Source organism: Chionomys nivalis, chromosome 8 (genome assembly GCF_950005125.1).
Source record: "Chionomys nivalis chromosome 8, mChiNiv1.1, whole genome shotgun sequence".
In the NCBI taxonomy this organism is placed as follows: domain Eukaryota; kingdom Metazoa; phylum Chordata; class Mammalia; order Rodentia; family Cricetidae; genus Chionomys; species Chionomys nivalis.
The window spans coordinates 70,421,130-70,441,559 of NC_080093.1; the positions used below are offsets into that span (position 1 = coordinate 70,421,130).

Sequence of the window (20,430 nt, forward strand, 5' to 3'; positions counted from 1 at the left end):
CTGGGGGGGTGGCCGGCTGCTGCAAGTGGGACTGGGGTCAGAACTTCGTGGAAGGAGGAAGAATCTGGGGGGGGCAGGCGAGAAAAAGGAAGGAGCCCAGATCAACAAGCAGGTGGACACACGGAAAACGTTCCCCCTCCAGTGAGAGGCCCCTAAGAAGGAATACATCGCCCCCTGGGCCCCAAGAAGGGAGCACAATGGAGGCCGCACACTCCAAGTCCACAGAGGAATGTTTGTCCTTTTTTGGGGTGAGCGAGACCACAGGCCTTACCCCAGACCAAGTTAAGCGGCATCTGGAAAAATACGGCCCCAATGGTAAGTGAGAGGCGAGCGTGACTGCCCTCCCACCCCCCGCGAGTGGGAACTGCTTCCTCCAAGGTCTGCATGGATGAGCAGGGCAGTTGTTGGCTTCTTATAGGAGGGGCAGGATACTAAAGAAAACAGTTTTGCCATCTGGAGTTTGGGAAGGTTTTACTGGATGACCTTGAACTTCAGACGCCCTTTTGATAGCCTGAGTCTCTTAGCCGCCAAGTTCTGGGTGTGGGGGACATGAGGCTGAACCCCTACTAAATTTGTCCTTTTCTTCCCCCCCCCCCGAATAGAGCTCCCTGCTGAGGAAGGTAAGTTACCTGAGCCTTGAGCCCCTGCTAAACGACACCCCTGGTGTGTGCCCCATTCCCAGCTTCCCGCCTTCTCCTTTCTGAGACCCACAGCATTACCCAAAAGGCAGATCTCTTCCCTAGAACTCAGTGTTAGACATCTCCAGATGCTTTTTCCTTGAGACTTCCCAGCCTTGAACAATTGCCACAGATCTGAAGAGCCTTTTCGGCTGTTTCATCTTTCTCTCGCATCAAGCGAGGCTGCCGATCAGCCTAGAGGTGCAGGGCAGACTAGACTCTGGACCCAAGCCCATCCAGAGCCATAGACCCTCATCAATTTTAGATTGTAAGCCCTGGGACTTCTCTTCTCACCCTCCCCCAGGCAAGTCCCTGTGGGAGTTAGTGGTGGAGCAGTTTGAAGACCTGCTGGTGCGGATTCTTCTCCTGGCGGCCTGCATCTCCTTCGTGAGTGCCGAGGGCATTTGGGGGCTCTGACCATCCTAGATGTCCTGGGCCAAGCCCTGAACACCCTATTTTCCAGGCTGGAACTGGGGGCGGGGTGCTGATTCGCTTCCTCCCCTGCAGAGAAGTTTTATTTTAAGCCCTGAGAGCGTTCTCAGCCAAAACACTGAAGCTAAGCCACCCTCCCTAACCCAAACCCTCCCTGCTTCAAGGGCTTCAAGGGCTCAGGTTACCCCCTAAGCACAGGGCTCCTAGCTAGATGTGGGATGCAGCATCCACTGTGGGGGCCACTAGCACGCCCTGCCTGTCCTGGTTGGTCCTCACTCTGCTTCTCCAGTCCTGCCCCGCCCTCTCCAGCTTGTGATGCTGATTGGCCAAAAGAAAGGCTTGCTTGGAGAAGTGGGGAAGGTGTTGCTGGTACAGTGGTAACCACCAGTGTGCCTTCCAGCCCCTTCGACACTCTACACACCCACCCCTCAACTGTCTCCAAACTTTACCACATCCTGCTTCCATTAGGGGCTGGCACATGGTGCCTACTTCTCTTTACCTGGCCTGATTCATCCTTACCTCTTGGTGTCTCCAGTCCCTCAGAGCCTTTGCTATCCCATCTCCTTGGGAACATCTCCAGTGTTCACAGCCCCTGCTGCTGGCTCCTGTCACCCACTGGTCCAGCAGTCCATCTTGCATTTTAGAATTTCTTTAGCATCTTAGCTGGAAAACAAGGCCTAGGAGGCAAAAAGCATAAAGCATCCATGGAGGCCCCACGCACCCTTGCGTCTAAGCTGGCAGCCTCCCTTCTCTCTCCTCAGATTTGCTCCTTGACATTTGCCTGTGGCTGCTGCCTGGCAGTGGCAACAGCTGGGGTGGGGTGGGTGCTGCAGGCCTGTAACCCTACTCCCCTCCTGTTCTCTCATGAAATTGGAGCTTCCATGCCTTGCTAAGGGAGGGCTGTGGGTGGGCTGGGCCCTTCGAGGACCATAGGGATTTTCCTATTGGGCTTGGGTCCCTGTGGGATGGATGTGGCTGAAGGGGTAGTTGACCCTGGGTGTCCTGGGAAGGTTTGCTTACAAGCCAACAGTTTGGTCAGGGATACCTGAAAGCTTTCCCGGTTAGTGTGTGTGTGTGTGTGTGTGTGTGTGTGTGTGTGTGTTTGCATGCGCACGCGTGTGTGTCTGCACTGCCTATTTGCACAGCATCACAAGGATGGCTGGGAATGTGTGTTCAGAGCCCTGCAGAGTCCTTACACTCCTATACATCGTCTGACCTCTGCAGCGTTCTTCAAAAGCCTTCCCATTTCTTTCTTTAGTCATTTGGGGCCTTTGTGGTTCCCCCTTCCCTCTCAGGTGCTGGCCTGGTTTGAGGAAGGCGAAGAAACTGTCACCGCCTTTGTGGAACCTTTTGTCATTCTCTTGATCCTCATTGCCAATGCCATCGTGGGGGTTTGGCAGGTTAGTTCTGACTCCTTCTCCCCGCTTGGGTCTCAGCACTGGGTAAGGGGCCAGACCTCCTTCCCATCCCCCCCCCATCATCTCCCCGTATGTGCCCACTCCTCTGGTCTTCTCATTCAGTTGGAAATAAGCCAGAAAAACTCATGTTTACTGCGTGACCGCGAGGAAATTCTCCATTCCCTAAGCCTGTTTCCTCACCTGGAAACTAGGAATAGTAAGCTAGGTGTGCTGGCACACGCCTACAGTACTCCAGAGGCAGACGCAGGAGTTCTAGGCTAGCCTGGACTACTATGTGAAATTCTGTCTTTAAAAGAAAAAAAAAAAACTATAGGCCAGGCGGTGGTGGCGCACGCCTTTAATCCCCGCACTGGGGAGGCAGAGGCAGGCAGATCTCTGTGAGTTCGATACCAGCCTGGTCTACAAGAGCTAGTTCCAGGACAGGCTCCAAAACCATAGAGAAACCCTGTCTCCAACGCCCCCCCCCCCAAAAAAAAGCTATGCAAGGTTGAAGGATGGAAAGGGGGTGAGGTCAGATGCGGTGATACACCACCTTTAGTCCCACAGTTGCAGGGGTAGAGGCTGGTGGATGTCTGTGAGTTTAAAGCTAGCCTGGTCTACATAGAGAATCCCAGGCCAGGCAGGGCTACATAGTGAGCCCATTTTGAAAAGAAAAAAAGAAAAAAGAAAGAAAGAGAAAAGGAAAAGGAAACAAGACTAATAACTGTGTTCCTCAGGCTTGACGCAATTGAAAAAGAACTTGAAGGTTCATGGCACATAGTAGGCACTCAATAAATACTAGTTTGATTTCTTTCTTCCTCTGACATTACCAGTTTACTTTCCTTGTCCCTTGCTTTCTGTGTTTGTTTGTTTTGTTGTTGGTGTTGTTTTGTTTTGTTTTTGGTTTTACAAATTCCTTTCTTCTTGGTCCAAATTCTGTTTTTAGCCACTGGCAATGTTTTCTAGAACAGAAACATCCCTGCTGTGCTGTCGGGTTCCTCCGTCCACCTCTTGTGCTAGCTGGTCCTGCATGAGCCAGCCTTTTCTGCAATGTCCTTCTCTTTGCTAGGATCCCAATTCCGGTTCCTCCATCTGCATGCCCCTCACCCTTCCTGCATGACCCAGACCAGCCTCCTGTGGGTCCAGGACCTTCCTCCCTCTCTGACTCCACTCTTGTCTGCTGTCCTCCTCAGGAACGGAATGCAGAGAACGCCATCGAGGCACTTAAAGAGTATGAACCTGAGATGGGGAAGGTCTATCGGGCTGACCGAAAGTCAGTGCAAAGGATCAAGGCTAGGGACATCGTCCCTGGGGATATCGTCGAGGTGGCTGGTAAGGGCTGGAATGGGTGCTTCAGGGGGGCAGCCTTGGGTCTGAGGCCAAGAAGAGATCAGGGGACCTGACAGCCTCCATCCTGGGTCTCTGAGGATGGTGGTGTCTTTGCTTCTCCTTCCCAGACTCCTCAGGGGTCACTCCAGGACATTCAGGCCACAGCACCCCTCCCTGCTAGAGTCTCAATAGGAACAGCTAGTCCTGTCCCTGAGGCAGCAGACAGACCCCCGTCCCCCCTCCCCTCGGCCGACACTTGCAAGCGACAGGTGGAAGCCAGTCCCTGCCAATGGCCCCATCTCCACCCCTTCCCGAGCCTGGCTCCCCTCTCCTTCCACCCACCACAAGCTTGGTCAGCTTTCAGTCTTGACCCCTTAGTGCCCTTGAGGCTTCTCAAAGGGGGAAGGAATGGGAGTAGAAGGGAGTGGGGGTGGAGTGGGGGGGTGGACTGCTACTCCCACCACCATGTAAGGTAACTCCTAGTCCTCTACCAGCTTAGAGCACGGGACCTGAGAGGAGGACGCTCAAGGAGGGCCCTGCCCCCTCAGGGACACTTAATGCCGACTCAGGGAGGGGTGGGGCTGGCTAGCTAAGATTACTGGGATTCTGCCCCCTTCAGCGCTTTTTATATTTGCCCCAGCGGCCTTTCCACCTCCTTAGGCACCTAGTTTGGTGAATGTGTATGTTGGACCATGTCACCTTCTATACCATGTCACCACCAGGAGAAGCCCAGGGTGGAGAGCTGGTGGGCTGGAGGCACCATAGCCCCGTCCCAGGGCAGTCCTGCTATGGTGACAGTTTGGGGTCAGTGCCATGAATGTCTATAAATACCACTCAGGCTTCGGTGACAAGGGTGTCTGCTTGACTCCATTGCTGACCCCCTCCCTCCTCCTGCTTCCTCTGGTACTGGCGGAGGGACCTTAGAAACCAAGAGAAAGGAAAGCGAGTGAACTTCGCTCCAGTTCCACCTGTGAGACCAAGGTGGCTTTAGGCCGAGGCCTGAGGAGGTGCGCGTCTGTCCCCTAAAGGGTCTCTAGTCTGGCAGAGTGTCTTCCTCAGCCCCTGCGAGGGTGCTTTCACAGTCTTGACTTCCCACTTCCCACGGTCAGGAATGCGCCCTCACACTTCCTCCTGACCATTCTTTTCGGCTTCATGCTCCACTTTCCGGCTCGCTTGGCCTGGATTTTCCCAGCATCCACCTTGCTCTCCAATCCTCCCAGTCACCCTCTTTTTCTCTGAGTTACATCATTCCGTGTCCTTCTTTACCTTTTTCTTGTTTCCCTTTCTCAGTTTTAGCTGGCTTGTCCCCAGTTTTCATCTCAGTTACCAAGAATACCTTTATTGAGCACACACTACACTCCAGGGATCTTGGGAGCTTCCCTTCACAGGCTTGCAGCCAGTGGGAAGAGAAGCATTTAGTGGGGGAACACCAGGATAGCATCTCTGGGGTGGGGACGGAGTGGGGAGTCTTGTGCTGAAGGCCTATGAGCAGCCAGATGCTGTAGGGGCTGAAGGATGGATGGTGTGAGGGAGGCAGAGATTGGGAAGAAAGGAAGGAAGGAAGGAAGGAAGCTCCATTCTCCGCTGAACTTGCTCCTCTCTCTACAGTGGGGGACAAAGTCCCGGCAGATATCCGCATCCTCTCCATCAAATCCACCACCCTCCGGGTCGACCAGTCCATCTTGACAGGTAGGCTGGCGCAGATGGGAAGGCATAGCGAGGGAGGAGCCAGGCAGGCAGCCAGACGGAAGGTTTCGGGTGGATGAAGAAGGGTATCCGCAGTGGAGCCTCTCTTTAGTTCTGAGGTAGCATCGTCGGCGTGGCTCAGTCTTCATTCTGTGACAAGGGGCATGAGAGAGGATGTCTGTGACTATTTCCGTACAGTCTTTGCCCTACACCTTCGGCATGGACATAGGAGCTCACCCCCTACCGCAAACTGTCCTGTCCTGTCCAGCATCCTGAGAAGTCCTCAAATGAGGGATTCTAGGATAGGGTGGGGGCTTTGGATCCTTTAAATTCTGGGAGGGAGATAGTGTAAACTGGACCCACAGCAGGAGGGCCTGAGCCTCTGTCCTAGGTGAGGACTCCACGCTGGTCGGCCCTCAGGAATGGGCTGTGCAGGTGATAAATGCCTCACAGCCGCTGGTTTGTTTGGTTTTCACCGGGCCATGGGGAACAGATGGAAGTGAAGCGATCGAAGTCACACACTAGGCCTGGTCGGTGTCTTTTAACTCTAGAGACAATGGACTTCCCACTTGCCCCAGTCACCTTCCTCTAGAGGCAAGGCTGCCAGAGTGTTTGCGCGCTGATTGCGAAGTGTTAGAATGTTAGGGACAGAGACATGATGTCACCTGAAAACGCTCTGGTCCTTCCTCCATAGGAGAGTCTGTATCTGTCATCAAGCACACAGATCCTGTCCCTGACCCCCGAGCCGTCAACCAGGACAAGAAGAACATGCTCTTCTCAGTAAGCAGTCACATGACCACTTCTCAGTAAACAGTCACATGACCAGCCAGAGGAGCTGGGTGTGGAGGGAATCATGACAGCGGAAGAAGAGATGAGGCCCCCTAGCCTGTGGCATAAAGAACATCTCTTGCCTGACCCTGCTCCTTCCTCACCTTCCCAGGGTACCAACATCGCAGCCGGCAAGGCCGTGGGCATTGTGGCCACCACTGGTGTGAGTACTGAGATTGGCAAGATCAGAGACCAGATGGCTGCCACTGAGCAGGACAAGACCCCGCTGCAGCAGAAGCTTGACGAGTTCGGGGAGCAGCTGTCCAAGGTCATCTCCCTCATCTGTGTGGCTGTCTGGCTTATCAACATTGGTCACTTCAACGACCCTGTCCATGGGGGCTCCTGGTTCCGGGGGGCCATTTACTACTTCAAGATTGCTGTGGCTTTGGCTGTGGCAGCCATCCCGGAAGGTAAGACAACAATGTTTCAAGATAAAGCAATAATGGCGGTCGGTGGAGAAGGTCCCGATAGCTTTGGTGGTTGTGATGTAGCAGCCACACTAGGTCTCCCTCCTCCTGGTTTGCTTACACCAGCTCTATCCCCATAGGGCTTCCTGCTGTCATCACCACCTGCTTGGCCTTGGGTACCCGCCGGATGGCAAAGAAGAACGCCATCGTGAGGAGCTTGCCCTCTGTGGAGACCCTGGGCTGTACCTCTGTCATCTGTTCTGACAAAACAGGGACCCTCACCACCAACCAGATGTCGGTCTGCAAGGTGAGGAGATGCACAGGCGGGGCGACAGGAGCCCTCTGAAGACGGGGCTTCTGTACTGGTGTGGCCTGGGAACTACTCTAAGGGAGACTGAGTGCCACCCTTAGATCAAGCCAAGAGCCATGTTAGTTTGCTTTCTCTTTCTGTCATAAAACCCTCGCTATAACCACCTTGGGGAGGAGAGGGTTGGGTTGGCTGGTGTGTCCCTATCACCGTCCATCAGCGAGGGAAGCCAGAGCAGAGACCGGAACCATGGAGGAAGCAGCTTGCTAGCCTGCTTTCTGTTGCCCTGATAAACAGCATGACCAAAAGTAACTCTGGGAGGAGACGCTTTGTTTCCTCTGTAGCTTCAGTCCATCACTAAGGGAAGCCAAGGCAGAAACTCAAGCTAAGGAGCCTGAAGCAAAGACCATATAGGAGCAGAGGAAGGCTGCTTACTGGCTTGTTCCCTCTGGTTTGCTTTGTCTTCTCTCTCTCTCTCTCTCTCTCTCTCTCTCTCTCTCTCTCTCTCTCTCTCTCTCTCTCTCTTTCTTTGTTTCTTTGATTTTTTTTGTTTTTGAGACAGGGTTTCTCTGTGTAGCTTTGGAGCCTGTCCTGGAACTTGCTCCATAGACCAGGCTGGTCTCGAACTCACAGAGATCCGCCTGCCTCTGTCTTCTGAGTCTTGGGATTAAAGGTGACACCACCACCGCCTGGCATAGCCTGCTTTCTTAGACACTCCAGGATCACCTGCCTATGGTGGCTTAGGCCTTTGCACATCAATCATTAGTTGAGAAAATGTCCCTATGCTAATCTGAAGGAGGCAGTCCCTCTTCCCAGGTAACTCTAACTGTGTCAGGTCAACAACAACAACAACGACTACAACAAAAACAGCCATCCCAGTCCTCACCCCTGGGCTGTGTTTCTCTTTGATCCTCTACACTAGCCAATTCAGGGACATTCTCTTTAACCTCACCTTTCCAGAAAGTAAAAGGAGGCTTAGGGAGATTTAGGGGTTTACCAAAAGATACCAAGTTTATAAACAGCAGATCCAAACATAGTGGTGTCTGTCTGTTATCCTTGTACTTAAGAGGTGAAGGTCCCCACCTTATGAATGTGAGGCCTGCCTTGGCTATGTACTTTAAGACCAACGAGGCCCTGCCTCATGGAGTCTGGAGTCTCAAGTACTTGGGAAGTTGGGATACAAAGATTACTTCCACTGAGGAGTTCAAGGAACTGTGAGATTTTCTCTCAAAAAAAAAAAAAAAAATTAGTAGTAGAATTGAGTTCCAAACCCGAGAACGCACGGCTCTGTAGCTTCTGTTGTGTGGCTCGTACTCCGCGAGTGGCCACTTCATGACGGGGCCAGCCAGCCTGGCCGTACTGGTCCTGAACAGCGTCTCTTTAGGAAGTTTAAAAGTATTTATTATTATTTCAGAGAGAGTGAATGTGTATTCATTCTCTCTTCTCACCATGCACATTTCGGGGATTGAACTCAGGTCATCAGGCTTGGTGGCAAGTGCCTCTACCCTCTGAGCCACTAAACTGGCCCCTAAACAGCCAGCCAGCCCTTTCCCTTTTTCAAGGCAGGGTCTCTTTATGTAGCCTTGGCTGGCCTGGAACTTGCTCTGTGGTCCAGGCTGGCCTCAGACTCACAGAGCTTTCCTGCCTCCGCCTCCTGAGTGCTGGGACTGAAGGCGTGTGCCATCATACCCAGCCAGTATTCTTTCTTAAAACCGGAAAAATAGATAAGATTGAAATATAGCTATCAAAATATTTTTAATTTAGCACTATCTGTTTCTTTATTCAGAACAAGCCCCGGCAGTGGGTCTAGTGTCTGAGTGCTGCCCAATATGAGGACACAGGAAAGCCAGGGTGACAGACAGGTGTCTGTGGTCCTGTTCTATAAAGCCACAGCCTGGGTTTAGAGTTTTGTTTTGTTTTTAGATTTTTTTCATGTTGCTTTTAAGGAGAAATGGCTGAATTAAGTTTTGTAGATGCCAGCATTCCATCAGAATCACTTGGGGTTGGTTTGTCTTCCAAGGTTATCTTGACCTGTCGGTCTCAAGTGATCCTCCCACTTTTGGCCCCAATAGCTGGGCCTACAGGCCTGTACCACCCCATTTAACCCAAAGCCACAGGTGATCTGTCCACTGTGTTCATAACTAGGAGGAAATGCTACATGTCAGGAAAAAAAGGGACCTATTTGAATTTTTTAATTTTTTATTTTTTTGTCCTCTAAGAATGTCCATCTCTCTCATGTAGCCCAGGCTGAGGCTGGCATCGAACTCCTGATTCTCTTGCCTCCAACTTTCAAGAGCTGGGATTGCAGACCTATGCTACCGTGCTTAGCTTCCCGGGCTCTTTTCGGTTTTAGCCACTGATGCCCCTACCTGTCCTAAGCAGAGTTCTGTGGAATATTGTGACTTTAATATGAAATGACTTTTCTGTCGGGCTGAGGACACAGCTCAGTGGCAGAGCGCTAGCCTAGCATGCACGAGGCCCTGACTTAGCCCCAGCACCAGAGGAATGAATGATTGAATGGATCAAAGCCTGGTGTAAGTAATCATGCCTGACACAGGAGGATTGCCAGGAGTTTAAAACCAGCCTTGTGAGTTCCAGGAGAGCCTGGGCCCCATAGTGAGATCTTGTTTCAAAAAGTAAATGAATGCTGGGCAGTGGTGGCACATGCCTCTAATCCCAGCACTCGGGAGGCAGAAGCAGGCGGATCTCTGAGTTCTGAGTTCAAGGCTGGCCTGGAACAGAGCCAGGACAGCCAGGGCTACAGTGGATACCCTGTGTTGAAAAACCAAAAACCAAACCAAACCAAAAACAACAACAAAAAACCCCACCCCCCCAAAAAATTGAACAAAAATAAGTAAATGAATAAAAATTGAAAAATGATGCTCAGAAGAACAAAGAATTTGTGGTGGGATTGAGATGAAGTGGACTGTGTAGGCAGAGTGAGTCACTGTCCTGAGCATCATGTCCTTCGCTTCTCTCTAACACATAGGCTTCACAGCCAGAACACAGTCTTGCAGGACGTGGTTCCTGTCTCCCTATAAAAATGACAGTGTCGGGCTGGAGAGATGGCTCAGAGGTTAAGAGCACTGACTGCTCTTCTGGAGGTCCTGAGTTCAATTCCCAGCAACCACATGGTGGCTCACAACCATCTGTAATGAGATCTGGTATCTTCTTCTGGCATCCATGGAGGCAGAATGTTGTATACATAATAAATAAATAAATCTTTAAAAAAAAAAAAAGACAGTGTCATAGGAAAAGGAGTCAGGAAGCTGCAGCACCATTGCTGGAGCTGCAGATGGAGCTGCAGATGGAGCCGCTGCTCGTGGGTTCATTGGCTCCAGTCTCTATCACACCCTGCTGTACACATCTGTGAACTGATCTGGAGAAAGCCTAGCATAGCCCTCAATAACTGTTTTTGTAAGGCCACTGATAAGGAACATGGAATCACTGTAAAACCCTGGAGCGACAGGGACCAGCACAGGTCAAGGAGAAGAGAATTGGGGGAAAATGCTGGGGCATTCGCTTAGTCTGAACTTGAGGACGCCTGCTCTCAGGGATGTGGATGTGGAATATCATCGTGTGGTCCTTCTCCCCCGCAGATGTTCATCATTGACCGGGTGGATGGAGATGTCTGCTCACTGAATGAGTTCTCCATCACTGGCTCCACGTATGCTCCCGAAGGAGAGGTGTAAGTCATCCAGGAGTCTCCCCCGTGCCGTGTGCGTACCCCCACCTCCCTCACTTGGGATCTCCTGCAAGTCCCCCCTTCCTTTTCACTCCCTTCTTTCCCAACCTGTTCTCTCCCACCCAATCTTCCAAGTTCATCGCCATCTCCTCTCCTTTCCAATACCTGACTGCTTCTCTGTGCTGTCTGCATCTCACGTCTGTTCTCCACCATTTCTCTCCTGCCTTCCTTCCTACCTTGCTGCCAGTTTGAAGAATGATAAGCCAATCCGAGCAGGGCAGTATGATGGGCTGGTGGAGCTGGCCACCATCTGTGCCCTCTGCAATGACTCCTCCTTGGACTTTAATGAGGTAACCTTCCACCCGCAAAGTTACCCCTTCCATGCCTGTGGCTCGGTCTGTGCTTCCTGGGCATTCCAGGAGGAAGGGGTCTTAGGAAGCGAACATACATTCGAGGGAAGGAAGCAGTTGGCTTCTTCTTGTTCCATCCAGATGAAGATGGGGGTGTTGGGTGAGGACGGGAGATCCAGGACACACTTCCTCATCCTCCTCTGTCTATTTTAGACCAAAGGTGTTTACGAGAAGGTAGGCGAGGCCACGGAGACAGCCCTCACTACCTTGGTGGAGAAGATGAATGTGTTCAACACTGAAGTGAGAAGCCTCTCAAAAGTGGAGCGGGCTAATGCCTGCAACTCGGTGAGTCGGGGTGCCCTCCACAGGCCTGGACCCCAGATCCAGCCAGACCCAGACAGACAGAGCCTTGTGTTTGTACAGGGACCCCAACTAGGTAGGCAGTGGCTTCACCCACAGCTTTTCCAAGCCAGGCTGAATGCTGGTGAAACTCCTCTCCATAGTGATATGGTTTCTGTTGTCTGGCCATAATATCCTAGGAGGTCACTTCCTTTAGTGACCCAAGCTTGGGCAGAGCTGGACAGAAACCATGGTGTCGCCTGCGGGGTTGGCCCTAAGTTTAGCTATAGTGCTTTGGTTTCCATCAGATCTCAGGTCTTGTTGGGGGGGTCTGGACTGTGCAGCCATCGATCCCACAAGATGAGGTCTTCTCCGGGGGACAAAGCTGCCACGCAGTGGGCTCTAGCTGTGAACACTTGCTGGTTTCTGAGTATTAGGTTACTTATATCGCTCTTTCTCGACATCCTCCTGCCTCAGTCTCCCCACTGCTGACCTTACCAGTGTGTACCATCATGGCTGGCTTTCCTTTATCTCTTCCTATACTTCTTCATCGGTATTAGGAAGTGCAACCCAGAAACTTACATGTGCTACACAAATATTTCTTTCCTTTTTTTTTCTTTCTCAAGACAGGGTTTCTCTGTAGCTTTGGAGCCTGTCTTGGAACTAGTTCTTGTAGACCAGGCTGGCCTCGAACTCACAGAGATCCTCCTGCTTCCAGCTCCCGAGTGCTGGGATTAAAAGCATGTGTCACTACTGCCTGGCTTAAAATTTATTTTTATTGCTTCTTTAAATTTTTCCTCTCTGTATGTGCAAACTACACACTGCTGCTTTGTTTATTATGTCTTTGTGTGTGGTGAGGGCATGTGATGTGTAACGGGGCGCTGAGTGTACTGTGGTGTGTATGTGGAGGTCAGAGAACTTTGGGGAGTTGGTTCTTGTCTTTCACCATGGGTTTTGGAATCAAACTCAGGCTTGTATGGTCATCAGGTTTGCGTGGCAAGTGCTTTTACCCACTGAGCATCTGCTTTAAAGGTAAAACTAATTTTTTTTTCCAGTGTCATAGACTGAGTTTGAGGCTTCACGCCTGCTAGGCAAATGCTCTTTCGTTGCCACCTCTCTAGCTCTCAGGTTTCTTTGTATACAGTGCTAGGATTGATCCCCACCCTCACATGCTAGGTTTGTGCTTTACCACTAAGTAAAGCCTTGGTCCCATCCACAGTGTAGTTGGTAAATAAAGGCTCTTCTTCTCCTCCTCCTCTTTGTTTTTTTTTTTTTTTTTTTTTTTTTTTTTGAGATAAAGCCTTGCTGCACAGCCCAGACTGGTCTTGAGCTTACACAGTTCTCCAGCGTTAGTCTGCAAGTGCTGGGATTACAGGCACAGCTCACCATGCTTGGCTGTGGCTCTCTTTCACTTTTCACTGTGTGCTGGGCACTAGGCTATGTGTTATTTATATTCAGATTAGGGGTAGTTGGGAAGCAGAGGCAGGAGAATTCGTGTAAGCTCAACACCAACCTGAACTATAGCGAGAGACCCTGTTTCAAGAAGAGCCTTGGTCATGCTGGCTGTTTCCCATGGGCACCACATCAGGTGGTGCAGACTACATTTCTTTGGTCCCCGAGGGTTCTATTGGGTAGTAGCATGTAAGGCCACTCTGTTTCTGTTGTGTTTTAAACTGGACACCCGAACTTTGGGTGTGGCTCGGTGGTAGAGCACTTGCCTAGCATGTGAGAGCCATGAGTTCTATCCTCAATACTACAAAACTGAAAATCCAATGACCCACGGTGGCAGCGGTGCATACCAGCTCTGGAGTTTCTGTTTGTCATGTGGGTACCAGGTTTTGCTGTAGTCCCAGGCTGACACAGGCTCTACTCTGACATCCAGATCCTTTCAGACTGTTTTAAAGGGATCTGGTCTTTACCTCCCAGGTGATCCGCCAACTGATGAAGAAGGAATTCACCCTGGAATTCTCCCGCGACAGAAAGTCTATGTCTGTTTACTGTTCCCCAGCTAAGTCTTCTCGGGCTGCTGTAGGAAACAAGATGTTTGTCAAGGTCAGAAGCCTTCTCTCTCTAATGTTGTGCCTGCCCTCTGTACTCGGGAAGGCAGTAAGGGTCTCTCATGCTGTTCTGGTTTTCTAGGGTGCCCCTGAGGGGGTCATCGACCGCTGTAACTATGTGCGTGTTGGCACAACCCGTGTGCCACTGACAGGCCCGGTGAAGGAAAAGATCATGTCAGTGATCAAGGAGTGGGGGACTGGTCGAGACACCCTACGCTGCCTGGCCCTGGCCACCCGGGACACCCCCCCTAAACGAGAGGAGATGGTTCTAGATGACTCAGCCAAGTTCATGGAGTACGAGGTGAGCTGGCAAAGGTCTCTTTTCGTTTTGGGAATTGTGTCGAGGGGGGTTTCCCGATGGCTCCATCTTCCCTGCCACCATCCTGCATCGAGTCGATGGCTGTGTACTATGAATCCCCAGCTCACCGGACACTAAGGTGTGACAGTTTTATGAATCGGATCTAACCCAGTCCTCAGGAGACTGAGATAGGGCAGCCTCCACCACACAAGCAACCGCGAAAACAGAAGTCAAGAGAAGAGAACCACTTAGCTCAGTACTGTCTTGGTGTGGGGCTGGGACGGGCACCCAGGGCAGACAGGTGTGTGGTGCCCCAGCTGCATCTGCAGCCACAGCCCATGTTAACTGTGCTCTGTGGAGCGGAGCTGGTACTTACCAGAGGGGACACTTTGTCACCTGTGCAGCGTTTCAGGCAACGGATGCACTTCCCGACATAGGCTTCCCTCTTGCTGTGGACTCTCAACAACCCCAAAAGCTCACTGTCTGCATTTATGGGGGTGGGGTGGAGACTCTGGCCTGCCAGCTATTGGGGATGTGCTCAGACTGATGGGCCAGCGATAGGTTTGCTAAAAGGAGAAGCTACCACGTAGTTTTTCTTTTTCTTTTCTTGTCCTCCTCTTTCCTTCTTGTTGAGACAGTGTCTTGTTATGTGGCCAGGGCTGGCCCTGAACTCACTCATGATCTTCTCTTTACCTCCTGGGTGCTGGAATCGCAGGTTACCAACCATGCCCAGCTTCAGCTCTCCTTTCTGCAGCAGGCCTTGGCATTGCCAGGATATGCAGGAGTTAAGGAAGGAGAAATGTCTCCTGCCTGTGCTTCCAAGGCCCTGCCGATGCCTAACACCAGGCCTCAAGGCAGCATGCTCCGGTTTTCCCAGCGTTGCTGCCCATCTCCCTCTGAACTTCCTCCTGTTTGTCCTCAATCCCTCTTTGTCCTGTCACCGCCTTTTCCAGATGGACCTGACATTCGTTGGTGTTGTGGGCATGCTGGATCCACCCCGCAAGGAAGTCACAGGCTCTATCCAGCTGTGCCGCGATGCTGGGATCCGAGTGATCATGATCACCGGGGACAACAAGGGGACGGCCATTGCCATCTGCCGACGGATTGGCATCTTTTCGGAGAACGAGGAGGTGACAGACCGTGCCTACACCGGCCGTGAGTTTGACGATCTGCCCCTGGCTGAGCAGCGGGAAGCCTGCAGACGCGCCTGCTGCTTCGCCCGTGTGGAGCCGTCACACAAGTCCAAGATTGTGGAGTACCTGCAGTCCTATGATGAGATCACAGCCATGGTAAGAAGTTCCAGGGGCTGTCTGGGCCAAGGCTCTGAGAGTCCCCATGCGTGGAGTCTTGGGGAGGGGAACATAAGGCGTCTGGAATCAATCTTGAGTTTCTCTCTCCTTTCGCCTTCAGACAGGGGATGGTGTCAATGATGCCCCTGCCCTGAAAAAGGCCGAGATTGGCATTGCCATGGGCTCTGGTACTGCTGTGGCTAAGACAGCCTCCGAGATGGTGCTGGCTGATGATAACTTCTCCACCATCGTGGCTGCTGTGGAGGAGGGCCGCGCCATCTACAATAACATGAAGCAGTTCATCCGCTACCTCATTTCCTCCAACGTGGGCGAGGTGGTCTGGTAAGTAGCCGGGGCGGGCATCCAGAAAAAACAGGGCTGAAATGGGTGATCATGGGACTTGGAGCAGGACCAACGTATGACCTCCTTCCTCTGGCAGCATCTTCCTGACAGCCGCCCTGGGGCTGCCTGAGGCCCTGATCCCTGTGCAGCTGCTATGGGTGAACCTGGTGACCGATGGGCTCCCTGCTACTGCTCTGGGATTCAACCCACCTGACCTGGACATCATGGACCGTCCCCCCAGGAGTCCCAAGGAGCCTCTCATCAGCGGCTGGCTCTTCTTCCGCTACATGGCAATTGGGGGTGAGCAGGAAGGGACTCAACAACCCTTCTGAGCCCTTGGGACTGACCTTGTCCCTGATCCCAGCTTCTCCCGAGTCAAGCTGCCCAAAGGGGCCCCTTCCTTAGCCAGCTGTCTCCAGCTGTGTAAGGCCCGCCTGATACCTCCCACCTCCTTAGCCCTGACCCCAGCTCCCCTCTTCTCCCCAACACAGGCTATGTGGGTGCAGCCACTGTGGGAGCAGCTGCCTGGTGGTTCTTGTATGCAGACGATGGGCCTCACGTCACCTATCACCAGCTGGTAGGAAGATGGAGCGGTGGGGACTGGGAGGCATCCTGAAGGCTGTTGTGGATCTCAGACTTCTGTCTCTTCCTTTACAGACTCACTTCATGCAGTGCACTGAGCACAACCCTGAATTCGACGGCCTGGACTGTGAAGTCTTCGAGGCCCCTGAGCCCATGACCATGGCCCTGTCGGTGTTGGTGACTATTGAAATGTGCAATGCTCTCAACAGGTAGGTCCTGTCCACTTGGGTGGACCCTGCTACGCCTTCCCGAGGCTGTTCTCTTGCCCTCCACCTCTCTTCTCCTGCCACTCTGCCTCACCACATCTTTCTGTGTATCCCTGTCCTTCCATGTGCCTGGCCTTTGCCACAGCCTGTCTGAGAACCAGTCCCTGCTGCGGATGCCGCCCTGGGTGAACATCTGGCTGCTGGGTTCCATCTGCCTGTCCATGTCCCTCCACTTCCTCATCCTCTATGTTGACCCCCTGCCGGTGAGCCTTCTGTTACCACCCCTCCCTGACTCCAGGGAGCCCAAGCGGAACTTGTGACCATAGAGGAGGGCAGTTCACAGCACCCCGGTTCTTCTTTTCTTCCTGAGAAAACCCTTTGTCTTTCCTGACGACTGTCGTCTCCACCCCAGATGATCTTCAAGCTCCGGGCCCTGGACTTTACCCAGTGGCTCATGGTCCTCAAGATCTCACTTCCAGTCATCGGGCTAGACGAGCTTCTCAAGTTCATTGCTCGGAACTATCTGGAGGGTAAGAGACACCCCTTTTCCCCGGTACCCAGTCCTGAGCAGAGCCCCTGCCCTCTTGCGCTGCGAATATGCGCCACACCTCACGCCCTCTTCCTTTGCAGGTGGGTAAGTTCTCTTAGGCCCTGGCAGGACCAATGTCCCCAGGGAGGGCAGCCCAAGCTCTGTCCCATTCCATGACTGGCGGGGTTTCCCCCCAGCCTGCTCAACCCTACGGCCCCGTGGGCCTCCTTCCCCCTTGATAACGGCCTCTCTCTGTCCTCTCTGGCCATAGGATAACCGTCCCCCTCCTCCATGTCTTTGAACGTGTCACAGGTATTTTCCTACACACCTTGCCCCAGCTGCTGTACCCTGCCGCTCGCCCACCAGCCCACGCGCACCCCTGCGGTCACTTGCGCTCGCAGCTCTCCCTGGAGCCACTGCTGCTGTTGCCACTGCCCGCTTCCACAGGAGGGCCATGCCCTTCCTGTGGGCACTGGCAGCTGTGAGGCTGCATCCTGGCCTTCCAGTCTGCTGGGCTGCGCTGCGTTGCGCTGGCTGTCTCTGCTGCTGGGGTGGTGGTGGCTGGGGGCGGGCTAGGGTCTGGCACACACAGGTGAGTAGGGAAGGGGGCCGCAGGCCCCTCCAGGTGAGTGTGATGGAGATGCACACGGCACAAGGAGACGCAGCTCTCCCTCGTGTGCACGCCTGCTCCATCCCCTTCCTTTCTTCTTCCAGATCCAGAAGATGAAAGAAGGAAGTAAACAGCCCTTTCGCCCTGCCGCCCCACCCTCATAGCAATGCATCTTCAGCCAGAGCTGAGACACAGACCCTTTTTCTCCCCCAATTCTGTTTATAAACAAAGTTCCCTGACCCTCTGTCCCCCTTCAGCAACCTGCCCTCCCTCTGAACCTTGTAAATCCCTTCCCAACCTCATGGGGCTTGCAGGGACAAGGCGACTGACTGAGCTGAGCTGCTTATTTATTCAAAATAAATGACAGAAAAGTCTGGCCTTGCCTCCGTATATCTCGGGTCCTATTTCCGGTGCCTGGGGACAGATACCTTAGTGTCCGAGTCCAGAAAGCAGCTGCGTGTCCCAGGGTCTCTGTGTGAGGAATCCGCTGATGACAACAGCGTCTAGCCACAAGCTAAGCGTGCCTCAGACCCGGGCTGCTGGCTAGAGGTGGCAGGGCGGGAAGGCAGGATCCATGAGGCAGCATGGTAGCCTGAAAGCTACAGGGCTCAGCCTGTACTTTGGTTCTGGAAGGAGGCTGGGACCCTCATCCAGGTGTCATCCCTGAGAGCAAGTCCAGCCACTGTGGCTGGAAGTAGTGGCCCTGGTGACACCACCATCCAGACCTGGAGTGGGTGGGCTCCATTCTGAGACCTGTCCTTGTCTCACAGTTCTGGTAGAGAAAGAGGCGGCTTCCCCAGCAGGGAAGCTTCTCGCCTGGCACCCTCAGGAGTCCTTGATGTCCTTGATATCCCTGAGGGGTGCCTCATCCAGGATGCTATGCACTTGCTCCAGAGTCTCCGCTTGGCGAATCCGCTCCAGGCGTACCTGTGTGGTTGGGTGGGAGATATGGGAAGCCCCACCAAGGAAACAGCCCCTGCTGACCAGCCAGCCTCTCAGGGGTCAGCTCTGCAGAGGCAATGTGTTCAGATGGGGTCAAGGGAAAGAACAGGTCCCACCCAGGAGCTTGGCCTGAGGAAGTCTGGGTATTGTTGACCATTCATGTGGCTGACAACATGAAGCTGTCAAGCAGCTGAGGTATGCAAGAGAGCTTCCATGTTTTTGAGCAACAGCTTAGGGGGAAAGATCATGCCAGGTCTAGAAAAATGACCTCTCCTAATTGGGGACTGCCCTTGTGAGACCCAGGACAAGTCACCCATAGCCAAACCAACCAGGTAGGAAAGGCCAGGACATACCTGTAGGGCCTGAGAGAGCCGTACAAAGTCCCTTTGCACCTGTTCACTGGTCTCCAGCTCGGCTTGCAGCCGCAGTGCCTTGGCCCTCTGCTCAGAGAGGAGGTCTGTGAGCTGGGCCTGCAGGGATAAGATACAGAGCTGGGGCCTGACTCCTCTTTGGCTAAGCGAGAGGGTGGATGGCCAGAGCCCCGGGATGACCCTCACTGGTGTCCCTTCAATACCACCAGACTCTGGCTTCCTCTGGGCTTCCTGGTCTGAGGGAGACAGGAAGGCTGTGAGGGTGGCATAACCACACAGCTGCATTAGCCAAGCCATGGCACCGGGTGCCACTCACCTTGCGCTGCTCTTGCTGGACTCGCTCTGTCTCTGTCCTCAGGCTGCACAGGGAGGCTGGGAAGTCAAGGAGCAGGGAGACTGAAGTCAGCTCACGTGGTCCCAGCCCTGCTGGCGCAGCCCTCCACAAGGCGCTGACCCTTACTCACCCTGTAGCACATCTGGGGTAAGACAGAAAGAGAGAGGTCAAAGCTGGATCTCCACTGCACCTCCTGACGCCCATGCCTTACCCAGGGGACCCTACCTGTCTCTTCTCGTTGCACCCTCAGCTGTCCCTCCAGGCTGGCCCTGGCTGCTGTCTCCTCGTCTAGCGCCTCCCGCAGCTTCACGATTTCAATGCGCAGGCGCTCGGCCTCATGCTCCTGTGCCTGTTGCCTGGCTCGCGCCTGTTGCCGGGTGTGCCGCACTAGCAGATGAAGCTCCTGCAAGACACGAGGGGTCTGCTGGTCACAGGGCAGAGAGGAAGACCGCTGGCTGTATGGAGAGTGTAGGGACAGGTGGGAGGAGCGGTAAGCAAGCTGCAGAGATACAGTAGGATGAAGAAATGGGAGATCATGACTGCCCATGCTATGGAGGACTTCCAACAACTGTGGAAAGTTCCAGAATACCTATAAGCTTCCAATCGACTCAAGTTCTCCATTGTGTACATGATGAAAATTATAATAAAAAGAGAGCAGGGAGGGCTGGGGGGTCTGGCTCAGTTGATGGGTGCTCATCTAGCAGGCATAAGCCCGACGTTTATCTCCAGTGCTGTATAAAAACTGAGGACGGTGCCAGGGTGGTGGTTGTGCACGTCTTTAATTCCAGCACTAGGCGGCAGAAGTAGGTGGATCTCTGTGAGTTCGAGGCCAGCCTGGTCTACAGAGCGAGTTCCAGGAAAGGCTCCAAAGCTACAGAGAAACACTGTCTCAAAAAAACAAAACAAATAAACAAAGAAACAAACAAAAAACAAAAACAAAAAACCCCAACAAAACAGGAAATGGAGAATTTGAAAATCAAAGACTGTGGGGGCAGTTTCACTGAAATGAAAGTGAACACTAGCGATAAACTTCAGAGTAGAGAGAATAACCAGGTGACCTTTAGTTCACGAACAAATTGTTTATAAACTAAAATCAACATAGACCATCATGGAGGACAGGTTCAAAGACTCCAAAGACTTTAATCTTAAGGACCCAAGGTCACTTAAAAATAGCAAACAGTAGTCAGGCAGTGGTGGCACACGCCTTTAATCCTAGCACTCAGGAGGTAGAGGCAGGTAGATCTCTGTGAGTTCGAGGTCAGCCTGGTCTACAAGAGCTAGTTCCAGGACAGGCTCCAAAGCTACAGAGAAACCCTGTCTCAAAAAACAAAACAAAAACCAAACAAACAAACAAAGAAAAACAAAAACAAAAAAAGCAAACAGCACCTGGTGTGGCAGGGCCTGTGATTCTACACTCAGGAGACCAGCCTGTC

General features: G+C 52.8%; 2 protein-coding genes across 2 annotated transcripts in view; one reads left to right on the top strand and one right to left on the bottom strand.

The window, feature by feature from the left end:
* Atp2a1 (ATPase sarcoplasmic/endoplasmic reticulum Ca2+ transporting 1) lies at window positions 1-17,726 on the top strand. The gene is made up of 23 exons (XM_057777336.1): window positions 1-315; window positions 603-620; window positions 982-1,064; window positions 2,405-2,509; window positions 3,700-3,838; window positions 5,444-5,524; window positions 6,216-6,301; window positions 6,462-6,759; window positions 6,897-7,063; window positions 10,663-10,751; window positions 10,996-11,098; window positions 11,312-11,443; window positions 13,364-13,489; window positions 13,577-13,795; window positions 14,746-15,081; window positions 15,203-15,423; window positions 15,521-15,723; window positions 15,915-16,000; window positions 16,081-16,214; window positions 16,357-16,474; window positions 16,624-16,741; window positions 17,012-17,052; window positions 17,455-17,726. The coding sequence occupies exons 1-22, from the start codon at window positions 198-200 to the stop codon at window positions 17,014-17,016; spliced, it is 2,985 nt and encodes a 994-aa protein (XP_057633319.1). The 5' UTR covers window positions 1-197; the 3' UTR covers window positions 17,017-17,052; window positions 17,455-17,726.
* Window positions 17,693-20,430, bottom strand: part of Rabep2 (rabaptin, RAB GTPase binding effector protein 2) — a 20,159-nt gene continuing 17,421 nt past the window's right edge. The window contains exons 9-13 of the mRNA XM_057777337.1: window positions 19,223-19,400; window positions 19,128-19,139; window positions 18,980-19,035; window positions 18,646-18,762; window positions 17,693-18,277 (exon numbers count right to left, since the gene is read on the bottom strand). Coding sequence (XP_057633320.1) covers window positions 18,176-18,277; window positions 18,646-18,762; window positions 18,980-19,035; window positions 19,128-19,139; window positions 19,223-19,400 — 465 coding nt within the window. The 3' untranslated portion in view covers window positions 17,693-18,175. The remainder of the gene's footprint in view (window positions 18,278-18,645; window positions 18,763-18,979; window positions 19,036-19,127; window positions 19,140-19,222; window positions 19,401-20,430) is intronic.